The sequence below is a fragment of the Colobus angolensis genome, unplaced genomic scaffold (assembly GCF_000951035.1).
Source record: "Colobus angolensis palliatus isolate OR3802 unplaced genomic scaffold, Cang.pa_1.0 Scaffold823, whole genome shotgun sequence".
In the NCBI taxonomy this organism is placed as follows: Eukaryota; Metazoa; Chordata; class Mammalia; order Primates; family Cercopithecidae; genus Colobus; species Colobus angolensis.
In genome coordinates this window covers 1-14,013 of record NW_012122077.1, presented here as the reverse complement: position 1 = coordinate 14,013, position 14,013 = coordinate 1, and the positions used below count along the sequence as shown (strand labels likewise).

The window sequence follows — 14,013 nt, the reverse complement described above, 5'->3', positions numbered from 1 at the left end:
CGTCGCAGCAGCACAGGAAGCTGTAACACAGGTAAGTGCAGGAGAGCGAGAGCGTGAAAGCGAAGAGCAGCCTGCGCGCCCTCCGCGGCTGAGGTGGCCCCGCGCGGCCCAGGACCCTATAGGCCATGGCTCCATGGGCCCGCGCCGGGGGTCATGGTTTCCGAGGGGGCACCGGCGGCGGAGCTGCTGTGGCCCTGCGGTCGCCTAGAGGGCTCGCGTGGCGCTGCCCCGGTCACGCGGATCGGGCGTTGGGGGCGCCGTCTTCTCCGGGCGCTGCTGGCCGGGGTGCGCACCGTGCCCCGGGATCCCGGGAGCAGCTGCTCCTCGGGGAACAGGCGGTTGCATTTCCAGCATCTCCCGGTCCTAGACGATGGGGCTCCGGACAGCCGAGCGGCTCGGGCGCTCCCTGGCTCTTACGTGCGCCGGGTTCGGAGCGCGCCCAGCGCCCGAAGCCCCATTCCTGATCCTCGGAGCGCTGCGCACGAAACGCTCGGTGGCGGCGCGGCTGTGCGGGCTGGCGGGTGGACCGAACGGTGGCGCTGGAGCCGGCTGCGATCTGGCTCTTCGGGAAATAACGAGCGGAGCGCGCTGCCGGCTCTATTTAAGGAGTCGCCTGACGTCAGCCGCGCGGGTCCCCCGAGCCCGCGCTGCGCCCGGGGACCTGGCCCGCCCCCTGCGCCCCCACTCTCTTACCCCTCCCAGAAACATAGGACGCGGGCGCTCCTCACGCAGGCCACTCCCTACAGAGCCCCAGGCCAGCTTTGGAGCGGTGAAGCGAAGGTGTCAAGGCGTAGTACTCCTCCGGGAGGCTGGACAACCCTACCACGCGGGCCTCTCGACACCGAGGGACACGAACCTAGGTCGAGATCGCGCCGACATCCAGACCAGATAGACCCAGACGCAGACGCAGGCACCCTGCCCTGATGCACGGTCCCACCACCCTGACCCGCACACGCACGCACAGGCACAGAAGCACACACGCCCTAGCTCGGACACACCCCCACACGGGGAGGAGAAGTCCCCTAACCTGGGCCCAGATACACCGACAGGGACACTCCCCCCGCTCTCGACATCTCGCCAAAAGGACACACACAGCCCGGAATCGGACACGGAGCGCACGCACGCCCAGGACTGGGACACGCGCTGTAGATGGGATGGGTGGAGGAGCCGAGCGTGAGTGAGATTCCGTGACTATTCACCCAAGCTTCTTAGCCCCCCGCACGCTGACTCACACTCCGGCGGCTTGCTCTGTCTCACACCTATGAGGCACGCGCACCCCAATCCATTGTCACCCCACCTCTCCCCGGGCCTGCCCAGAGAACGAGCCCCAGAGCGGCAGACTCCGCGCCAGGAGGGTTCCTCTCTTAGCAGCCGCCGCCTGGCGATAGACTGCTCCCCGGGGAGCTGTCCAGGGTACTGGAGGGTCGCCGAGGGCTAAGTGCCCAGGGCTTCTTCACGCAGAGACACTAGGAGGAGGAAACAGAGTACAAGGAGAACGTATCCAGGAGCAATTCCACTTCGAATGATTCCTAAGTGAATGCCCACAGGACAGTTCTCGGTGACCATGTCCAGAACAGGCTTAAGTGACGATCTCCAGTACTTCCCTGGGGTACCACGCTGGTACCTTGAATCAGAACCCTGCATCAGAACAGGCTTAAATGGCCATGGCCAAGAACACAGCTACTCGAGTAGTCCTTCAACAACAATGCCAATGCCAATTCACCATGTCTGGGTGTTCACAAAGTGACCCCACCACCACCCCCCCCCCCCCAGAGAATGTCTAGATGACCACCATCGCCCCCACCTCAATCAGGTTATAACTGACTTCCTTCCTCAGGGCATAAACTGATCGTTAGGTTCTGTGGATCTTAGCCCAAACCAAAAAATATTTTGTCCCCAAACCAGTCCCATCCCTAGAAACCTTAAACCAATTCTACTGCAGCTAATAATAATAGCTACCAACTTTTTATCAAGCACCTAGCATGGGTTAACTGATTAAATATTCACCACAACCTATGAAGTTGTTACTATTACCCCCACATCACTTTGCTGTCTTAATTCTAATAGTAGCTAGCATTTACCGAGTGCTTGTTTTGTACGAGTTATGCGCTAATCACTTGACATGCACTACCTCATTTATCTTTGGAGGTAGGTATTATTGTAATTCCTAATTTACAGACAGTGAAAAGAAGGTTTTAACAAACATATACGCAGTAACTGGCAGAGCTGGGATTAAACCCAGGCAGTCTGACTCCAAGATTCAAGCTCTTAGTTACAGCACTTTGCAGCTTCCTCACTTCCTTTGACCATTATTCATATAATTCCATCCTAGGCTCCTCTCCTGGATGTGAGCTAATATGTCTATGTCTCTTCTAAAATCTTGCACCTGGGACTGCATGAGGAATTTCAGATATGGATTGAAAAGTTCAACAGGACTCTCACCTCTCTTTTGTAAGTTCTATTTCTAGTAATGCCACCTAAAACTCCATCATCTTTTTATTGTAGATCTATCATACTGCTGATATCTCAAACTTGCAGCCAAGTAACATCTCTAAATGTTTCTTACAAGTGCTGCTGATTAAGGCACAGCTACCCATACTGTGCTTGTACAGTGGGCCTTTTTGGACCCAATATGTAGGTCCTTATAGATATGACTTGATTACATTTCATCTTGTCTCATCAGTTCACTGCTCCAGTTTTTGTCAAATGTCTATTTGAAGTCAAACCATGAGGTAGCTTGCATTTATTCAAAAAGAAAAAGTAGAAAGATTGTATCCCAGCTTTACCCTTTATTCCAGGTGTACTTTGGGCAAATGGACCCCCTTTGAGCCTCAGTTTCCTCAGCTGTAAAATGGGAAGTTATGATCCACCTTAAAAGCCTCTCAAAGTTTAGATGTTGTGTAATTCTATGATTCCATTATCCAAAGCATGAACCACTCGCTTGGCATCATGTAATTTCCACAGTTGATCACAATTTAATTAATTCATCACTCTAATTGTTAATAAAAATGTCAAAACAAATATGCTGAAAGGAGTTCTTCTCCTTCTTTTGGATGGGGGGAAGTGTCTCACTCTGTTGACCATGCTAGCATGCAGTAGTGCAATCATAACTCATGCTGCAGCCTCCACTTCCTGGGCTCAAGGGATCCTCCTGCCTCAGCCTCCTGAGTAGCTAGGACTACAGACATGTGCCACCACACCTAGCTAGTTTTTAAATTTTTTGTAGAGATGAAGTCTTACTGTGTTGCCCAAGCTGGTCTTGAACTCCTGAGTTCAAGTGATCCTCCTGCCTCAGCCTCCCAAAGTGCTAGAATTGCAGACATGAGCCATAATGTCTGGCCTGAAAGGAGCTCTTATATATACTTTGAATAATTATTCACATCATGAACCTGCTATTTTTGTATTCCATTGTTAAAATTACAAGGTTAAATGTGGAGTCATCTGCTACGATGAGTACTATTTCCCTTAGAAAATAAAACATGAATATAATGATTTCTCATAATTCTGTGCTTGGTTTAATTTTTAAATGATTTTTAATCTTTGAATTCATAAACTGTGATATCCCTGGGTACTCAAATATATAAAAGCCAGGAAGATTTTCCTCTTCAAATTTCCAATCAGAGTAATGACTGACTTGGATAGAATTTTTTAGACAGTGAGATAGTGGACATACCTGCCCATCTCCTATACCTTTATCTGTTTACAGTAGCAAACACGATTCTGCTTTGGGGATATCAGGTAGGATTATGTTGGGTTGTGTAGTTTGTCAGTTAGCACTCACTTAAGCAAGGTATGTGTTTATTTTTGTATCACATGAAAGTCCAGATGAAGGTGATTCAGGGCTCGTATGGAAGCCCAAAGTGTTTGGGACCCAGGTTCCCTCTATCTTGTTACTCCACCATGCATTTCCTCCCTTCTAAAGTCATCATATAGTCTACAATGATTTATTCATCTACAGCCATCATGTTCACATTCTGGTCATCAGTAAATAAGTAAAGACATGCAATATCTCTTTAAGGACATTTCTTGGAAGTTGCCTGTATTATTTCCACTCTTTTTCAATTTGACAGCATTTTATCATTTATCTTTCTAGCTTCAAGAGATACTTCAAAATGTAGTCTTGATTCTGGATGGCTATGTGCCTGGCTAACACTTTGAGATTTTGTTATCAAGAAAGAACTAAAGAATGGTTATGGAAGACAACTAGTAATCCTTACCATCCTTGGACAAACAATATTCCATCTTTTTTTCCCATGTGGTTTGTATGGGTTGAACATAGTTCAAAGACAGGCATATGACACCTGACATCATCACTTTCTAATTATATTTCAAGGACTGAAAGTATCTCAAATCTTTCTAGTGAGAATAAAGCACACAACTTTTGTTAAAACTATTAGAAAAGAGAAACTCTTCTTTTTCTGAGATGATGAATTAATCTAAAATAAGCCTGAAGCTTCCAATGGTCATCTCTACCATCAAGTGGAGAAACTGACAATGAAGCCAACGAAGAGGAGAGCAGAACTGACAGAGGGAGATTTAGATTCCTGATAATATCCTTTGAACCTCTGAATCTAGCCATGCTGAATGCATGGACCCTGGACTTTATAGCTCCAGTGATTAACTGTCTTTCTGTTAGCACTTGCAACTGAAAGAGTGCTGACTAATACAATAAACAAACAAAAAGAGTTGCTCCCTCAGTTGCAAGGAATAGGTACCATTTTAATAAAAAAGTGGTGGGGGTGCTTATTTTGAAGGATATGCACATATCAGGACTACAGCCCTTCCAAATTTGAGACAGTCATAGGATCCAGTTACTTTCTTCAACTTCTCTCCCTTTCTTGTATCTTATTTATTTTGCTTCTCATTCTTAACTGCCATTGCTCTTTGTTTATGAATCAGTAAGGGTTACGAGAAGTTAAAAAAAAAAAAGAGAGAGAGATTTGGGATATCTCATACAGGAAAGGAACTTTGGGGTAGCTCATAGAATTAAGAAGGCTGGAGAACTGGACTCAAATAGAATAGTAACCACAGAGCACATTACACTCTCTTTCTTTTCTTTTTCTGAGTCCATTTTTCTTTTGCATCAGCAGTCTCTTGAATCTTCCTTCCCACTCTAATGCCCTGCATTCAAGACCTTGAATTGAAAATTATAAAACAAGGAAATTTTCTTCCCCTTCAGTCTTTGGGCCTAATCAAGCCTTGTTATTCAGTTTTATTTCAGTGTGTAAGCTTCAAATCTGTTCCCTAAAGCAGAGTTTTGCAAAAATATGAGAAAATGTCCCAAAGATGGTGACTCCTATGAGGCAAAGGACGTTGAAGGAGCCACATGGTCTGCAGGGTCTGTGAGGTACAAAGCTTGCATCTGAATCAGAGGATGTGCATATATCTGCTACATTTAGGAAAGAGGTTGAGAGTGAGAATAAGAGAAGATTTCAGTTGTGCTTCACTCTTTGTATAAAATCAGAGGATAAAAGCTCAAGGGGCTTCCAGATACTGCCCGTAGAAAGGATTCAAATTTAGAAGACCAGAGATCTGGTTGATTTTAAGAACTCTGTAAGATTCCAAACCTGTTGTTATTCTCCATGTGGGTGACTTCTGTTTTTGCCAATAATAATAGTAGGTACCATTTATTGAGCATTTACTCTGCACCATGGACTGGTGCATTTAGATGTATTACCTAATTTAATACTCTCAATAAACCAACAAAGTAGGCATTATTATTATTATCCCTATTTTATAAATAAGGAAAGTCTAAGGTAGGTTGAATTTTCCATGTTTCTACAGATGTCACAGGCTGAGGGAGGGGGAAATTAGTTCAAAGAAAAGCATTAATGGGGAGATCCAGGATCGGTTTACTCATCTCATAATATTCCCATGGGTCAGTACTGTTTAGCACCTCCATCTCCTATGCTGTATTATTTAAACCACGCTATATTCTCTCTCCCAATCTTACCATCTTGCCTTCTTAATGCAACTGTGAACTCCTTAGGAGCAGGGACAAAATGACAAGTTCTAACTCAGTCTGGCTCTTGGAATTTGGGCTGCATATTCATGTCGGGACTTCTCCCTTGGTTTCTTTATCCCCTTCCCCTTCTTTGATGGACCACTAACTATTACCCACGTTGGGGCTTACAAGGAAGAACTAACATTTCATTTCCAAATATATCCAGCATGGATTATTTGTAATGGCAAAGATGATACTAAGCCTGTTTACTTGAACAATAATATAGTAGGGCTGACATAGTAATGCACCCTCTCCTCTAATTTTCCTTTTATCTGGAAGCAGATAAAAATGACACTACTGAACCAGGGGTGACCACAATTGTTATCACTTTCCTGAAATACAGACCTTAATGGTATATGATGGAATAAATGGAAGAATATCTAGCTATAGAGAACAATATAGGGAGATATCTTTATTGTTTTGTACTGATTTTTTTTGTTTCCCTTTAACATTTTTGTTCTATAGGTAATATATCCTCAGTGTAGAAACAATGAAAATACTGGTAAGAAAAAGGTCCTCTAAATCATAACACCCAGAAATAACTATTTCTAATATTTTATTTACATCCTTCCAATTATAAGTGTATTTGTATGTTTGCTTGCTTAGGGCTCAGTCCATGCCTACTGTTTTGTAAAGTTTTGATTTTTTCAACTTTGTAATAGTGTGACTCTATTCTATGCCATTAAATACGGACTTATGTAATAATGAGCCTAGTACTTTTAGAAAGAGAAAATAACTTTATACTGAAAATGCTAGATGTAAGGATGGTGTGAGTCTGCAGCTAACACGAATGGAGAAAACCTAAACTGCATGTGAATTAACTCGGTACAGAAGTAAGCAGAGTGACAGTGAAAGGCTGAGTCTTGATAATAATGCTTGAATCCCTGGATCCAGCTTTGCCTAAAGCTTTCTCTTTAAGAGGCAGTAAAGCAGAGTGGTTGGGAGTGCAGTCTCTGGAAGCAGACTGCCTGGGTTCAAATCTTGTCTCTGCTACTAGATTTTAACAGGGTATTAATAGTCATGCACTTAGAACACAGCCTGGCTAACAATAGGCCCTCAATAAACATTAGCCATTATCATGCTGAAAACTTTTCAATTATAACCATCAATAATTTTTTTTGGCTTAAGCCATGTTGATTGATATAGATATGTACTTTTCAACTAGATATATGTCTTTCAACCAACTTGAAACTTTTATTGAAAACAAAATAAAATCGCTTTGTGTTCTCAGTAATCACTTAAGACCCTTCTTGCTTTGAATCCTATGTATCTCCTTGGTATTTTAAATGTTTCTAAGGAAGAAACCAAATATTCTCTCTGGACATAGCTCATGGCAGGTGTTCAATAAGTGCTTCCTGGATAAATAGACAGATAATACCTTCAAACACCCCTTTGCCTGAAGGACAACAATTTTAGCCATGAAGACATGGTACAACTTATCTTAAAGGACCAAATTCTCTGTTGATTGATCACCTCCTTTATGTCCTCTCTTCTCTCTTTATTCAGTCAAAATTCCATGGATAAGCACGATAATCAACTTTTGTCTTATAACCATCAACTCGTTGACCATCTCTCACTGTGCTGTATTTCTTGGGTTAAAATCAACTTTCTTCCCACTCAATGTCTGCACCCGCACAACAGAACACAGCGAATGTACAAGCATGACGACTAGTCTCACTTAAAATTCATCATTTCTATTCTCAAGAGGGCCCTTAACACTTCCTAGCAATCATACTATATTTCCTAGTCCGTTCATTCTCAGGCTCTATATAGCTACTTAGTACCCTCCCTACTCTTTGCAAACCTCTAACACTTTCTCCACTATCCCCATCAGCCAACGGCCTTGCCTTTTCTTTACTGGTAAAGTAGAAGAAACCAGAAGAGAATTTTTACGACCACCTCTACTCACCTACCTGCATCTGTGTTCATATACTTTATTTTCTCTCTTGTTAGTATGATATTTTTATGGTCGGTTTCTTTTTTTTATCTTTTATTTTTGTGAGTACATAGTAGGTGTATATATTTATGAGGTGCATGAGAGGTTTTGATACAGGTGTGCAATATGTAATAATCACATCAAGGAGAATGAGGTATTCATCCCCTCAAGCATTTATCCTCTGTATTTCAAACAATTCCAGTTACATTTTTTTAGTTACCTTTAAATGTACAATTAAGTTATTATTGAGTATAGTCACCCTGTTGGGCTATCAAATAGTAGGTCTTATTTATTCTTTCCAGCTACCTTTTTGTGGCCATTAACCATCCCCACCTCCCCCACTGCATGCACACCCCACTACACTTCCCAGCCTCTGGTAACCATCCTTCTACTCTCTGTGTGCATACGTTCAATTGTTTTGATTTTTAGATCCCACAAATCAGTGAGAACGTGAGATGTTTGTCTTTCTGTGGCTAGAGATCACTTAACATAATCATCCCCAATTCCATCCATCTTTTTGCAAGTGCCTATCAATATGATTTTATTGTCTGTCTTTTTAGATAAAGCCAACCTCGCCACTTGTACACATATCAGATCCACTCTTGTCTCCTCTAGGACATGACCCTAGAAATCCTTCACTTTCCCTCCTTTATCATCAATTTCCCCTCTCCACTGGGTCCTTCTCATCAGCATACATGTTGTTATTTGTGACATCTTAAAAAGAAAGGAAACTACCTCATTTTGACCTCACCTCTGCCTTTCTAGTGCTCTATGAATATGCTTCCCTTTACAACTCAACTCCTCAAAAGAATGATCTTCAGTGCTCCCAATTGCCCTGAACCCATTCCAATCAACTTTTGCTCCCACCTCTCCCCTCTCCTCTACAACTGTTCTTCTCAAGTTCACCAATGAACTCCACATTGTTGAACTCAAGTCAATTTTTCATCCTTATTGGTTCTATGCATTTGACACAGGTGACACTTTTTTCTTCTTGAAATGCTTTGTTCACCAGGATTTCAAGATGCCGCATTCTTCTAGTGCTTCTATCACTTCTCTCCTTCTCCTTTGAAGCCTCTTTTGATGATTTCTTTTTGCCTCCCTGACCCCTAACTTGTAGTATCCTAGGGATTAGTCTTGAGACATCATCTCTTTGCTACTTACATTCATTCTTTTAGTGGTATTACAAGTCTCATGGCTTGATATACCACTTACATGCTATTGAGTCTCAAATGCATACCTTTTTTCCCCTCAACTGTCTACTCAACATCTCTACTTGGATGCCTAATGGACATCTCAAATAAACATGTCCCAAATTGAACTCTTACGAGTTCCCTAAAGCCTGCTTTGTTCATAGTCTTAGTCATATAAATAAATGACAATCCTAATCTTCATTTGCTCAGGTCAAGAAAAGTTAGTCCTGATTCCTTTCTTTCTTATACTCCACACCTGATATGTGAGCAAATCCTGTTGATTCTCCCCTCAAAGTCTATACAGTAGTCCCTCCCCATCTGCAATTTCGCTCTCTGCATTTTCAGTTACCCACAGTCAACCATGGTTTGAAAATATTAAGTGAACAATTCCAGAAATAAGCAATTTGTAAGTTTCAAATTGCACAGCATTCTGAAGAGCATGATGAAATCTCTCCCTATCCTTCTCTGTCCTGCCTGGGGCGTGATTCATGCCTTTGTTCAATATAGCCACACTGTAGATGCTACCCGACCCGTTCATCATTAATAGCCTTCTTGGTTAACAGACTAACTGACCAACTGTTGCAGCATCACAGTGCTTGTGTTCAAGTAACCTTTATTTTACCAAATAATCACCCCAAAGCACAAGAATAGTGATGTGGGCATATTGTTATAACTGTTCTATTTTATTATTAGCTATTGTTTGTGTTTTTAGATAAGTTAATCTCTTCTTGTGTCTAATTTATAAAGTTTATCATAGGTGTGTATATATAGGAAAAAAACATAGTATATATGGAGTTCAGTACTATCCACGGTTTCAACCATCCACTGGGGGTCTTGGAACATATCCCTCTTGGATGAATTTGACTGACTCACCATCTCCATTGTCAACAGCCTGGTCCAAATTACTATCCTTTCTCATCTAAATTCCTGCAATAGCTACTGACAGACATTTCTTTCCTCTGGGTTCTCTTCCCACTCTTTCATATTTTCCTTTGAATTGCAAGATGCTGGAAGTCTGAAAACTACATTTCCCAGAATCTTTGGCCAGCTGGTTTTCCAGTTACATTCACCCACAGGAGATCCTGGCAGAAGACTGAAAAACAGATGGAAGGAAGAAACCACGTTTTGCTTCTAGAGATATCTCATATAGCATTAGCAGCAACAACAGGGGTGGCTATGTGCAGACTTATAGTTTCTTTCTTGTGTTGCATGGTGGTTGAAGTGGGCATTCCTATATCCTCAGCAGCACAGAATTCATAGGTCCTGGCTCCCACATGTTTAATGGACCCTCTACCTCTCAGACAATTTTGGGTGCCCCAGGATCCTGCAATATTAGCAGAAGTGTGACCTCTGGCTTCCTGCAAGGTGGATGTGGCCATGGTTCCTAAGGCAGCAGTAACAATAGCAGATGCTCCAACTATCACAGCGATGTAGCAGTCATGGACTCTGTTAACACCACTTTCCCTTGATCCTCCAGTCTAGGAATGGTTTTTGCAGTTATTAATTTTTCAGTAACTTTCATTCTCCCCTTTTTGCTCCTCCAACCCTTCCATCATTTTTGGGACAAATTCCCTCTATTAAATCCTTTCCATTTGAAATACCGAGAGCTGTTCTGTTTTCCTGAGCAGATGCTAACTGACAGTCCTCTAACAGATCTTCCTAAAGTCCAGTCTCAAAAAGAGGAATCCTTCTATTTAAAGCCCTCTATGGCTTCTAATATCACTCAAATAGAAGATCTATTCCTGAAGCTAAACACTTGTCAACCTGGTAAGAAATTTTTTAGGACAATAAGCCAAAATAATACTGCCAACTGCACAGATCACTCACCTCCACCTTGACCCTACGCTGTTCTTAAGCAACAAACAGACTAAGAACTGATCCCATTTGAAAACGAAAAATAATCAGAAGAATCCGGCATGGGATCCATGAATAAATACTACATAAGAGGATGATTTTAACCTGATTCTTCTTGGTTCATGCTAACATTGTGACTTTTCCCACCACTATGTTTGAACTCTCGCAGTCTGAAGCTCCTCTTAATCAATTCTCCTGTAAGATAAGTGACTACAGAGTGAGTGGCACTGTTTTCTGGTTATGTGCATGGCAAGGGATACATGCGGGATCCAACTGCTCAACCTTGTGCCTCTTTCCTGCTCCGCACAGTACCTGATGCCTCCAAGTGCCGAGAGTTTTGAGGGTTTCTGAGGCAGTGTTTCCTACTGTAGGCAGTCAGCTGCAACCTACTTGTCTGCTATGCTGGGTGATGCTTCCAACATTTTATGGTAATCTTACATTTTCAACTGCATCCTCTCACTTTCTTTGTCCTTGTAGATTAATACCTTTATTTCATTCCTTTAGACACGGTGGTATTGTGAGAAATACAGTTTATGTGATAGAAGTGTTCTGAAAGAACCTTGAACTTCACCAACAAAAAGCAATCAGGTGGTGGCTCTTGAGTTAATCTCTCTGTACCAAAGAGGCAACCCCTCCAGTTTTGAGTCTTCAGCTCTGGCTGTTTTCAAATGTGGACCCTGCAGGTGGCAAGCAGTGAGCAAGTAAACAGTTTAAGAAGGTCAGCCAGTGACTAGCAGGGAAACCTAATTAATTTGTACCATACAAGTAGTACATGACTCGGTCCTTTTGTAAAAATGTAGAATAGCGCAGCCAAAGATAAGATGCCCTTTGACCACCCATCCCCAGCAATTTTTGTGCTCTCTTCCTCTCCCTAAACGTTATTAACACTGTCACAGTTTAGGTAGTATACTTTTAATCTCTTTCCTATGCCTTCATGTATAGAAAAAAATAGAAAAGAAATTTTAAACCCAGCATACTTTGTTGGGGGTTTTGCTAGAAATGTACAGACATGATGAGAGTATTCTGCAACTTGCTTTTTTTCACTGAACATGTTAATGCCTATAGATTTAACTTAGGCTCTTCAGGGTATTTTCATCACATATATGATACCTCAAGTTACTTCCAGTTTATATTTATTTATATGTTGTGGTTTATATATCCATTTCAGTGTTCATGGGCATTTAACTTTCTATCCTTTTCCTTTAGGATTAGATTTGGTTGCATATAATGGAAAACCCCAAAACAATAGCAGTTTGAATGGGATATAAATGTATCTATGTCATTTAACAGAAGTACAAAAGGAAGCAATCTGGGTCTGTATGGTAGCTCTATGAAGTTATCAGGCACCCACACTTCTTCCATCTCTCTGCAACCTTGGATGTATCCCACCTCCTTATGGTTGAAGATGGGCACCTGACATGTCCACAATCACATCCCCAATCCTGTTGACTGTGTGGAGGAAGCAGAGAAGGGTTCTCTTCTTCCCCCTTAAGAGAATTTCTCAGAAGTCTACACAAATGTCTGATCACCTTTCACTGGCTAGAATTTAACCACATGGCCACGTCTGGCCACAAGGAAAGCTAGGGTGTGTATTCTTTTGATGAGTAGTAGTGTTCATTAGTCCTATTGTTTTGCAAAAGAAGTGGATAGGAAGTAGGCAGCTAGCAGTTTCTGCTTCCAGTTGTTTATACTCTGTTATTCTAACAACAATGCTTCAATAAGCATCTTTTAACAACAAGGATCAGTAAAAATATCCCCAGCCAATTAGGACAGACCCTATAGCCAGAGGAGGATCCCTCTGTGCCAGTCATTAACTCTAGTTGCTGGATCACAGAAAAGTGCAGGGCTAAGGGTAAGGGATGGAAGCGGTCCAGGGAGTGAGGGTCAAGGGCACTTAAACGACCTGAGGTTGGGGCTATCTACCAACCAAAGGAGAAGCATTTCGATATTCTAGAAACTGGTAGAGGCCTGCTTATATTTTCCTTACAGTGTACACATGGCAGTGTGTCTCTGAAGAAGAGTCACTGGGTCACAGGGTATACATATTTTTAATTTTAATAGATTCTCCCACATTTTCTTCCAAGTTACCTATGCTAATCCACACCACCCCAGCAATGCCACCCCAACCTCAACAATTCTACATATTAAGGAATCATATCTTAAAAATAATTTTGCTTAATCGTATGGAAGAAAAATGATATCAAATTTTTGTTTTTATTTGCATTTTCCTATCACTGAGGGTGAGAATCTTTTTATATATTTCGTGACCATACTTGATTTCTGGTTTGTCAATTGACTCTTCACAGACTTTACCCATTTTCCTGGAGTTTACTTTTGTTTATAATCTGAAATAGTGCACTAAGTTTTTTCCAATTGAATAAGTAATTGTCCAAAATCAATTACTGAATGATCTTCTTTTTTCTCACTGATATAAAATGCTATGTTTCTAACCTCTGGACTCTCTCTTTGATTCCATAGATCCATTTGTCAACATTTACAAATAATATGGTCTTAACATGCTTCAATTTTGTAATGTTTTTGTAAGATTTTTTAAAAATAATATTTATGTAAGAAGAATCATAAAGAACAGACAAAATGCTTTTGAAAATAAAAGGAAGAATGTTTTACTTTGCCAGATCTTAAAATAAGTTATAAAGTTATGGCGATTAAGCAGTGTGGTATTTGCCTAAGACAGAATACACAAATTGATCAAAAGGACAAAAAAGAAAGTCAAGTAATAAGCCTTCAGTATTTGTTGAATATGTGATGGGGTAGGTATTTGGTTGTTGGAGTTGAGACAATTTGTTTGCCAAAACAAAACAAATTCCAAATGAATTGAAGCATTTAATATTATTCTAAATGATGAGTTAACAGGTGCAGCACACCAACATGGCACATGTATACATATGTAACAAACCTGTGCGTTGTGCACATGTACCCTAGAACTTAAAGTATAATAATAAAAAAAGAAATTAACCCATAAAATATTATAAGAACATTTTGAGATAAAGAAGTTTTTGAACATAAAA

The 14,013-nt window shown here is 41.5% G+C and overlaps 1 protein-coding gene across 1 annotated transcript in view; it reads right to left on the bottom strand.

Annotated features, from left to right (window-relative positions):
- The window catches only part of HS3ST2 (heparan sulfate (glucosamine) 3-O-sulfotransferase 2), a 107,387-nt gene extending 107,260 nt beyond the window's left edge, over positions 1-127 (bottom strand). The window contains exon 1 of the mRNA XM_011929653.1: positions 1-127. Coding sequence (XP_011785043.1) covers positions 1-127 — 127 coding nt within the window.
- Between the last annotated feature and the right edge of the window lie 13,886 nt (positions 128-14,013).